We start from the raw sequence: 11,911 nt of genomic DNA, 5'->3' as shown, positions 1-11,911 counted from the left end.
TGTGGTTAAATTTTGAAGGGTCAGGGTCAAAGATCAAGGTCCACAAAAAACTAAAAAACTGTGAGAGGCTGGATACATAACCATTACACCACACTGTCATCCACAACTTTGTAGTGTGCAGTTAACATATTTACACTTAGAACTAAAAAAAATATTCAGGGGGCATTTTATGTAGGGGAATTTTACAGTAGGCGGAGGTTTGTACTCTCGGAGTACCCTCTAGTTGTTTATAATTGTGAAATTACAAAAAAAGAAAAAACAAAGGCAATACAATAATAATAGTGGAATATCACACTGTACGGAGATATAAAAGAGCTCCTTTTTTATTAACAATTTTTTTTCAATATTTTTTAACAATATGGTACTCAGCATCACAACTTGAACCAAATGGGGGAAACACCCAGGAAATTATTACGTAGACCATTAGGAGGGTTGATGGTTTTTAAAATTTATAATACACCTGACTAGTCTTATTTTCATTTGATGAGTATTGTGTGTCATGATTAGGCCTACGTCATCAAGGGTGCAATTTCGGTATATGCCCGATGCAGGGAGGTATGACATCGACCTTGCAACGAACAGTGTGTCCCTTCCAAAGCTAGGCAGGCTATCTTTTAGCTTGCTGTTTTTCGTCACAAATATTAGTAACCGCCACTATTTTTCTAAAAATATAATACTATTATGCATAGTTAATGATCCTACTTTTGAATAAGTTATCGTACCGTGACGTCATATAATTCAATTGTATTTCGTAGCAAGCGACGAGTGCACCGTTTTAGCATGTAGCAGCTATCTGAATCAAGTTTATAAAGACAAATAAGGTGAGAAATAACTTGTACTTATATTTTGTCTAACGATATTAATTTCAGGTTTGCTAGTATATACAGACTTGCCACGCCACCAAAAGTCATAGTGTGGCGTGTTTAGCTCTGTGGCGTGAACAACCTATGCAACTTTATGCGTAAACGCTACGCTAACCTTACATCGTCGATCGTGTGAACATTGCTAGTGCCCTAATAATAGGCATAGATGCCGACAATATGTGTGTAGGCCTATATTTTTCATACTCTTATTCATGAGTATTATAACTTTATAATTATATAAAGAGCAGGTAGGCCTAGCCGTAATATAGTTGGGGTAATTAATACGTTTTTTTTATTCAGAGACCAAAGTTATAATACTCATGAATAAGATTATGAAAAATATAGGCCTACACACATTTATTGTCGGCATCTATGCCTATTATTAGTATAATTATATACAGTACATTATTATGTACTGATGTATATAATTTTACTGTAGTAATAATAACAATAGCAATGGTATATAGGCAGGAAGCTATAAAATTAATTAATGTTATAGCGCTATGGTGTGAATAATTATACAGGTAATACTAATTCGGAAACTGGATCTCGAGACAACAATTATTGGTAAGATTAGTTAGTTTCCTGCAAGGTGGGTTTGGTGGGTTGTAGGTCACTAACTAGCTGGGCGCGGTTTCGTCAAACTGTAGTGTATAAGTGTATGTGTTGTTATGCAAAAAATGTTTAACCATAGACAAATTATAATGTTTCCTGGTTGTAGAATAGGGTTAAAGCAAAAACTCTGCCATATCGGGGAATTAGTTTCATCACACATCACATCGAAATAACAATATAGTTTCGGGTAAACTGCTAGTTTAACAAATTGCAAAGATTTTTAATATAATTATAATTTAAGGAATTAATTTATTGTTTCACTGTCTAGGCATAACCAAGGTTATTTTACTATATTGTAGTTTTAATAAAGCTAATCACTTCCACAGAAAAAAAAAAAATGTTTTCATTTATAAAATAACGTAATAAATGGTTAAATTCAACCAAAAATCCATTGACCATGTTTCGCTTTAAATTCAGGTTTTTTTAGGTAAATACGTTTTTTTAGATTCAATTTTTGGTCCAAGTGGATACTACTATTATGACATTAAAATTACATAAAGTTTAGTGTACTGAAATGAACTATTGAGTTTCTCGACGTTTCGATCAATGTTCTTTGATCGCATTCCTGAGGACGATCAAAGCAAATTGATAGAAACTCAACAGTTCTTTTCAGAACTAATATACGTGGTGTACCGCAAACTTTATATTAACATTTGATTTCGCCATGCAAACCTTTAAACAATATAATGTTATGTTTTGTTATTCATACTCATGAGGACGATCAAAGTAAACTAACAGTTCTTTTCAGAAGTAATATACGTGGTACAGCCCAAACCTTATATCAACATAATTACTCATTTACTTTGGTTTGTTTTATTATTTTGGTTGCACGTACCATCGAAAGTTTGAGATGAAAACAAACGGTTTAATATAAATTGTTAATTAAATAAGTAATAATGCAAATAATCAATTTCATTATTTTATTTTTTTCTATTGAATTAACTTAATTTATTAACTAATTTATTTTTTATAATAAACAAACAGAGATGATGCACTATTCATGTCGTGGTAAATTAAGTATCATTGAACGCAATTCGTCATTACTGTAACAAAATCCCACACACAGGAACGGCCGGGTCGTTTTATTTAATTTCAACTTAACGGAGGATAGGATTAATGGGGGCACACAACTATTATTGTAGGCCTACGACAGTAATACATTTTTTGCAGCTATTTACGAAAGCATGATATTTTTAGACTCTACAGCTCACTATGTCGGTCGGTTAGTCGGTTGGTTGGCCGGTAAACACTAACTTGAGTACGCGTCTGCAGCCATGTATGGGCCTTGTTAATCATGCAAACACTTGAACAGAATTGAATGGTAACTTGTATATTATATTTAATTTTACAGAACTTCGCAAAAGCATGGAAAAAACAAGTACGAGTAAGGTAAGCCTATTCTTGTTGAATTCACTACGTATATACCACTTATTGTAAAACATAGCCATTTTAAATACGGATACTCGCTTTAAAGCTTGGTTCCCACTAGAACGCAACGCAGTGACGTATTGACGTAAACTGTTGTATTGCGTAATCACAAGTGGGAACCGACGACGCAACAGTGCTGCAAACATCGCAGGTTTGATTTCACGCAGGCGGGGGCAAACACAATTATTGGAAGGGCATTTTCTTACGTTGCGTAGTTTGCGTTACGTTGCGTCACTAGTGGGAACCAAGCTTTAGACATTGTACCGCCGTTCAGCTTTTTGCAAAATAATTGTTGAGAATGTCATGGTGACGCAATATAGGCTCAAATCTGCACAGTTCCTATATATAATAGCTGCTACTCCGCCACGGTCGATACCGAGTGCTTTTATGCTTGGTTCCCACTAGAGACGCAACACAACGACGTAACGCAACGTAAGGGTTTCGACCAATCACAAGCGGTGGATTTATTCGACTATCGATTGTCATTGGTCGATACGCTTTCGTTGCGTTTACGTCCTTGCGTTGCGTCCTAATGGGAACCAAGCTTAAATAAATGTCTTGTGGACGTAGCGCTTTAGAGAACATTTTATTTTGGTTGTTAAGCGCTATACAAAAGACAATTATTATTATTATTAATGTGTTATAACACAAATTAATTACTTAAGTTTCCATTGATTAATGTGATTTAAAATAGCAGAGGCCTACGACTGTTCAGTTTTGCAAATAGTAATTTATGATCCGTCTAATAGAAATATATTGTTTTCTTTGTATAGGTTTGCCAATACCATAAAGGTTTCTTTCTTTCAATTATTGCATTATTCGTTTTTTACGTCGGCATGTTTGTAAATAATACGCCAGTTTCACACATACATCCAATGCCTATGAAAAAGACACTATTAACAAAAGAAGCGCCCTCTATGATAAGAAAAGTACCCGTCACGCAAGAAGCGCCATCGTCCGTGAATTCTATGTCCATAGAGGAAGTTATAACAAAGTAAGTACGTCATCAATAAAACGCTCTGGAAAGTTTGGTTCCCACTAGGACGTAAGAGCAACGAAAGTGATTTGACCAATAACAAGCGATAGTTCAAAATTAATAATCAATCGCTTGTCATTGGTCAAATTCCTTACGTCCTTGCGTTACGTCCTAGTGGGAACCCAAGCATAATGGTTCCCACTTCTTGGACGCAACGCAACGACGTAGGCACAACGCAAGTGATTGACAGTGCAGTTCGGATGATTCATTCGTTTTTAAAACGTTTTCGCAAAACAAATCTGAAGATAATTCTGAAATATTGTTCGCTTTATTGGCACATTTGATTTGATACGTTTTTGCGTGATGTCTTTTAACGTCTATTCACGTCTTTGAGCAACATAATTTGCCCCAAAAACGTTTCTGTTTTGGTATATATATATTTTGATTTCGTTATACCGATTGGCTTGCTCACCCGAAAGCCCAATTTAAAACGTTATTTGTGTTCTGTGTTTAGTGCATTGGCCTTCAACCATAGTTTTATTAACGTCATATTAACGTCAAATTGAATAATCGGACAGGTCAGTATCATAACTTACTTATATTGTCTTTTTTAGGAGAAACTTGGCTAAATTAACTGCAATGCTGTTTCTGCAACCATTTAAATTAGACGCCCGGATAATACAGAGAACAGATATTAAGTTATATAATTCATGCGCCGTCGTAGGGAGTTCAGGTATACTTCTCGATAGTGGATGTGGAAATGAAATTTCATCGCATGATTTAATAATACGTTTGAACATGGCCAAGTATAAAGGTTACGAGAAAGATGTTGGGAATAGAACAGATTTGAGTGGAATTAATTATTTGAAATGTAATCAAGTGTTACAATGTTTTTCGAAACAAAGGAAGAAATGTCCGTCTTATCAAGAACTGTTGGATTTGCGTAAATCTATTATTTTGTTGACTGTTTTTACTGACGGTTTAAAGACAGCACAATTCAGAAAACATATGGCATTTGTAGACATGTTGTATAAAAGTGGCATTCAATTTGATATAAGAGTGTCGGCAGAAGGTGCCACTAAAGCTATTAAAAGGTGATTAATGTAATGAAATTTTTCTAGGCCTAGCGTAAGTTAGGCCAACTCGGTTGGGTACAGTTTTGATAGGCATATTGGTCTGTATAGTTTAGTATAACCAGCCACTCGCTAATACATATTACAGTGAATCCACCTTTATAAGATATATCGATAGTTGCTATTATTCGATTTGACATGTCTAATATATTTCATTTGAAAATGTAGGTCTTTCCCGCTATTTAGTTCAAAGATGTACAGCGCCCTCTATAACGAAAAAACCGAGTAGGCCAACAGGGCTATACAACTGGCTATTCACGTCCGTTCTATTTTTGTTGCGTAGTAAGCTATGAAGAAATCCTTTACACCACACGAGTTAAGCACGGGGTTGAATATTTTCAATATGGCGTAGCCACCTAACCAAGGCATTATTACTTCTTATCTCCATCTTTTTAATACAGAGAAACGTTAAGTCCAATCTGTTTTTTTTTTCTAAAAAAATAGGAAAAGTTTAATTCACATGTGAAATTGAGGAGAGACTGTTTTAGAGGCGGAACAATTTCCATTGAAGCGCAATAACCAAATATGTTTCATGTTTTTATTATTTTATATTTTATTTATTTTTTATGTTTTGCAGGTTTTGGAAGTTAAGTAAGAGCCCAACAGCTGGAATTCGAGGTATAGCAATTGCTTTAACCATGTGTCGTTCAGTATCTGCATACGGGTTTTATCCTTCGACTGTTAGTCCAAGTGGAAAACCAGTCCCGTACCATTATTTCGACCACATGAAACTTGGCGGGTACCGTTCACATAACTTTAGTGAGGAGCAAGTTGTTTTAAGTGAATTAAATCGAAATCAAGTGATACGAATGGTAACCGATAGGTGTGAGTAGGATGTTTAACCAGGGAAGAGTGAAATTAACTATAATTGATTTCTTCATTTTCGGTAGCCTTTCACTACAGTGAGTGTTCTCTATAAAGGCCAAGCCTACAACAAACGATTCATTATTGGTATTTCTAATCAGACATTTTCTTCTTTTTCATTTTGACAATGATGTGATAATCTTAATTTTAGTTACTTTATTGGCTTATCCAATCCATGCATCTTATTCTTGCCGCTTCAATTGAAATAATAATACCGTAGTCTTATATATTGTTTTTATTTAATAAAGTGTACATATGTTTGTATATATCTACCTCGATAATAATATTGTACATAATGTGTTATCATTTCTAAACTCGTGGGAAAATAGGCAAATGGTTTTTATAGCCTATACAAAATGTATGCGACTGTCGTTTCACCATCATCATATTTTCTTTTTTTTCAGCCAGTTTCAGCCTTAATCATGTTTACAGCAATAAAACAATCATGAATTGTTAAGTTATCTAACGCATTTGTTTATTTGTAAACTCTAGGTTTCTTACTACACTAGCAAACATTTGCAAACATGCACTCAGACAGACAGAAAGACAGAATGACAGACAGAATGACAGACAGACAGACAGATTGACAGAAAGACAGAATGACAGACAGAATGACAGACCGAATGACAGAAAGACAAAATGACAGATTTAAATAAATAAATAAAGACGGTTATTTCTATTAGTATATTGGTCGTAATTTGATTTCATCCTTTACTTTATTTATCACGAGTTCTATTTGATAATTCAAAAAGAAAATATGATATAACAAAATACTTGTTTTTTGTCACATCGTCACACAAATTCAATTGTTGATAAAATTAATAATATTAGGATTTTTAGCACGATTTTCAAAAATACGGTACCAGTCTTGAATGGATTTTAATCAAATGATCTGTGGAACGATTTACCAAAATACAAAATTGAGAAAGAGAAATATTGATTGCCTTTCTTTTATTTCTTTTCATTGTGGTTTTATATATTACGATACATGTACAAAAAGAAAATATAAAGATACCAATAACGTACGAAAACAAAGGCAATACAATATAGTGGAATGTCACACTGTACTACGGAGATAAAAGAGCTATTTTATGTATCCCTGAAAGGAATAAAATAAACAATATGGTACTCAGCATGACAACTTGACCCAATGGGGGAAATTATTACGTAGACCATTAGGAGGGTTGATGGTTTACAAAAATTTATAATACTGTACACCTGAATAGTCTTATTTTCATTTGATTGGAGTATTGTGGGTCATGATTAGGCCTACGTCATCAAGGGTGCAATTTCGGTATATGCTCGATGCAGGGAGGTATGACATCGACCTTGCAACGAACAGTGTGTCCCTTCCAAAGGCAGGCTATCTTTTAGCTTGCTGTTTTTCGTCACAAATATTAGTAACCACCACTATTTTTCTAAAAATATAATACTATTATGCATAGTTAATGATCCTACTTGCCCTAAAATTAATCATGCACACTCTAAATAATTCATCCAAGAAGTGTGGTCAAGTTTTTGTAAAAGCCATTGTTGTAGGTATGTTGTAAGTATGTTGTGTGACGTGTATGTGTTGTGTATGTGTGAGGCTATTGTGTTCTCAGACTTTTGAATAAGGTATCGTACCGTGACGTCATATAATTCAATTGTATTTCGTAGCAAGCGACGAGTGCACCGTTTCAGCATGTAGCAGCTAGTCTGTATCAAGTTTATAAGATAAATAAGGTGAGAAATAACTTTTACTTATATTTTGTCTAACGATATTAATTTCAGGTTTGGTAGTATATACAGACTTGCCACGCCACCAAAAGTCATAGTGTGGCGTGTTTAGCCCTGTGGCGTGAACAACCTATTTAACGCAACTTTATGCGTATCGCTACGCTAACCTTACATCGTCGATCGTGTGAACATTGCTAGTGCCCTAATAACAGGCATAGATGCCGACAATAAATGTGTGTAGGCCTATATTTTTCATACTCTTAATCATGAGCATTATAACTTTGGTCTCTGAATTGAAAAAAACGTATTAATTACCCCAGCTATATTACGGCTAGGCCTACATGCTCTTTATATAATATATTAGCCGTAATATAGCTAGGGTAATTAATACGTTTTTTTTATTCAGAGACCAAAGTTATAATACTCATGAATAAGAGTATTATTAGTATAATTATATACAGTACATATTATGTAATGTATATAATTATACTGTAGTAATAATAACAATAACAATGGTATATAGGCAGCAGGGAGCTATAAAATGAATTAATGTTATAGCGCTATGGTGTGAATAATTATACAGGTAATACTAATTCGGAAACTGGATCTCGAGACAACAATTATTGGTAAGATTAGTTAGTTTCCTGCAAGGTGGGTTTGGTGGGTTGTAGGTCACTAACTAGCTGGGCGCGGTTTCGTCAAACTGTAGTGTATAAGTGTATGTGTTGTTATGCAAAAATTGTTTTAACCATTGACAAATTATAATGTTTCCTGGTTGTAGAATAGGGTTAAAACAAAAACTCTGCCATATCGGGGAATTAGTTTCATCACACATCACATCGAAATAACAATATAGTTTCGGGTAGAACTGCTAGTTTAACAAATTGCAAAGATTTTTAATATAATTAATAATTTAAGGAATTAATTTATTGTTTCACTGTCTAGGCTTAACCAAAGTGACTATGTTTCTTCCAGGATAATGAGTCCCTGGTTTTACCGTCTGGCTTAGAAAGTACATTATGACACTGAATTAATTTAGCAAAGATTAGCAAGATGTATTGAATCAGACTTTGAATAGGTTATTATTATTATTTTGTAGTTTTAATAAAGTTAATCACTTCCACAGTGGAAAAACGAAAAATAAATATGTTTTCACTAATAAAATAACGTAATAAATTCAACCAAAAATCCATTGACCATTTTTTTGTTTAAATTCATTTTTTAAGTAGGCCTAAATAAATTTTGTTTAGATCCAATTTTTGGTCAAAGTGGATAACTATAATGTGACATTAAAATTACATACGTGGTGTACCGCAAACTTTATATCAACATTTGATTTCGCCATGCAAACCTTCAAACAATAATATAAAATGACATATTAAAAACAATTATTTTTCGTTTGGACAATACATCTTTAACAATTAGATTGCCATTCATTTTGGCTTCTTTTAAAATTCTATAAAAACCTATTCAGTCATATTGACAATGGCGGTGATCTAGCACAATCAGCAGGAAATTGTAAGTAAAACCTGTGAAAAATGAAAACAAAAGACTAGTGTCACAGACGTATACGCCAGTCTTATAGCTCAGGTACAGGCATGAAGTTTAATTATAATATTTGGTTAATTGTACATAAATCAAATATGTGCAACATGACAAAAAACATGAATTCCCCTTAAAATGGAAAAATACAAAATGTGGAAAAATTCTGCTATAAAAACCAGACAGACTTTTCACTAGTCTAATATAATAACATGTCTGGTGACTCCCTAGCAAGTGAAAAAAAGATGGTGGGTATACGGTGGATACTTTTTTGAAGTTGAATAAGTCAGAAACGTAAAATTCAAATTATATTACCTATATTAAGCCATCTGATAACATTTTTACCACACCATTTATTTTTAAAATGCCTCTCTATTTACAACATTTGTGTACACAAGAATAGAGTTGTTACTGTGCAATTTGAAGTAGGCCTATCCCCCACTGATAAGAAAGTGGTAATTTTCAACCAGGTCATTTAAAACAAATAAAATTCTAAAAAGTATGAAACATAGGGGAAACTATAGATCGATAATTATTGGACTGTAGGCCTATATATGATCAATATAAATTGTTTGCCCGCACCTGGCCTTTAATGGCTGTTAACTGTGACTGTTCCTTTAAATCGATCGCGTAATGTACTTTACATAAAACTAATTTATTTTTCAAATAAACAAACAGAGATGACTAAACTATTCATGTCGTGGTAAATTGAAAAACCAAAAAAAAAATGTACTTATTAGGTGATTTTAATATTGACCTACTTAAACATCAGTCAGAGAATCAATCCATCAGTCCACTATAAATTGCGAAGGGAACTTAACGGATGATCCCAACATAATTTCAAATCATTTTAATAATTTTTTTGTTAATATTGGTCCTACCCTCGCCAAAAATATAGACACATCTAATGCAAATTTTAAAGATTACCTCCCTCCGTCATCCATAAATTCTTTATTTCTCAATCCTGTGACTGTTTTTGGAGATTATGGATATTGTTATGCGCCTCAAAAATGGTAAAGCACCTGGCATTGATGATATTAACCCGTCTATTATTAAACAACTTATTCCTTTCATTTCTGAACCCCTCTGCTACATTTTCAATCTTTGTTTTGTAACTGGCACCTTAACAGTAAACAAATCCCACACACAGAACGGCCGGGTCGTTTTATTTAATTTCAAATTAACGAAAATGGAGGCACACAACTAATATTGTTGTACGACAGTAATACAATTTAATTAAAATTTTTTTGTCAGCTATTTACGAATGCATGATATTTTTTATCATGCAAACACTTAAAGAGAATTGAATGGTAACTTGTATATTAATTTGTTTTTACAGAACTTCCCAAAAGTATGGGGAAAACAAGTACGACTAAGGTAAGCCTATTCTTGTTGAATTTACTATACATTATATACCACTTATTGTAAAACATAGCCATTTTAAACACAGATACTCGCTTTAAGGCATTGTACCGCCACAGCTTTTTGCAAAATAATTGTTGAGAATGTCATGGTGACGTAATATAGGCTCAAATCTGCTCAATTTTTATAGCTGCTACCCCGCCATGGTCGATACCGAGCGCCGCCTTTTAATAAAATGTATTTACAAAACAAATAAATTATTTCCGTTGATTAATGTCATTTAAAATAATAGAGGCCTACGACTGTTCAGTTTTGCGAATAGTAATTTATGATCCGTAATAGAAATATATATTTGTTGTTCTTTTTAGGTTTGCCAATACCATAAAGGTTTCTTTCTTTCAATTATTGCATTATTCGTTTTTTACGTCGGCATGTTTGTAAATAATACGCCAGTTTCACACATACATCCAATGCCTATGAAAAAGTCTCTATTAACAAAAGATGCGCCCTCTATGATAAGAAAAGTACCCGTCACGCAAGAAGCGCCATCGTCCGTGAATTCTATGTCCATAGAGGAAGTGATAACAAAGTAAGTACTAGGCCTAAGCATTCTATGACACAAATTCTAAAACTAGAAAAAAAAACGAAATGGGGTGTTTAGAAGGAGGTTTAGTATAGGCCTAAATAATAAATTTCGGATCATCAATAAAACGCTCTGGAAAGCTAGGACGTAAGAGCAACGAAAGTGATTTGACCAATAACAACAGCGATAGTTCAAATAATAAATCGCTTGTCATTGGTCAAATTGCTTACGTCCTTACATTACATCCTAGTGGGAACCGAATCATAAAGGTTCCTACTTGGCTGCAACGCAATGACGTAGGTACAACGCAAGGGAGTGGCAGTGCAGTTCGGATGATCCATCCGTTTTTAAAACGTTTTCGCAAAACAAATCTGAAGATAATTCTGAAATAGGCCTATCGTTCGCTTTATTGCCACATTTGATTTATAAGTTTCTGCGTGATGTTTTTAACGTCTATTACGTCTTTGAGCAACATAATTTGCCTCAAAAAGGATTCTGTTTTTTTATTAATAATAACGTAAATTTAAAACGTTATTTGTGTTCTGTGTTTAGTGCATTGGCCTTCAACCATAGTTTTATTAACGTCATATTAACGTCAAATTGAATAATCGGACAGGTCAGTATCATAACTTACCTATATTGTCTTTTTTTAGGAGAAACTTGGATAAATTAACTGCAAGGCTGTTTCTGCAACCATTTAAATTAGACGCCCGGATAATACAGAGAACAGATATTAAGTTATATAATTCATGCGCCGTCGTAGGGAGTTCAGGTATACTTCTCCATAGTGAGTGTGGACATGAAATTTCATCGCATGATTTAATCA

The 11,911-nt window shown here is 33.7% G+C and overlaps 1 protein-coding gene across 1 annotated transcript; it reads left to right on the top strand.

Annotated features, from left to right (window-relative positions):
* Nucleotides 1-3,781: 3,781 nt before the first annotated feature.
* Nucleotides 3,782-6,091, top strand: LOC144842441 (CMP-N-acetylneuraminate-poly-alpha-2,8-sialyltransferase-like). The gene is made up of 3 exons (XM_078698887.1): nt 3,782-3,900; nt 4,497-4,976; nt 5,593-6,091. The coding sequence occupies exons 1-3, from the start codon at nt 3,782-3,784 to the stop codon at nt 5,846-5,848; spliced, it is 855 nt and encodes a 284-aa protein (XP_078555013.1). The 3' UTR covers nt 5,849-6,091.
* The last annotated feature ends 5,820 nt before the right edge of the window (nt 6,092-11,911 follow it).

The sequence above is a fragment of the Antedon bifida genome, chromosome 5 (genome assembly GCF_963402885.1).
Source record: "Antedon bifida chromosome 5, ecAntBifi1.1, whole genome shotgun sequence".
In the NCBI taxonomy this organism is placed as follows: Eukaryota; Metazoa; Echinodermata; class Crinoidea; order Comatulida; family Antedonidae; genus Antedon; species Antedon bifida.
Note: the sequence above shows the minus strand (reverse complement) of the source record. Positions and strands in the feature narration are given on the sequence as shown.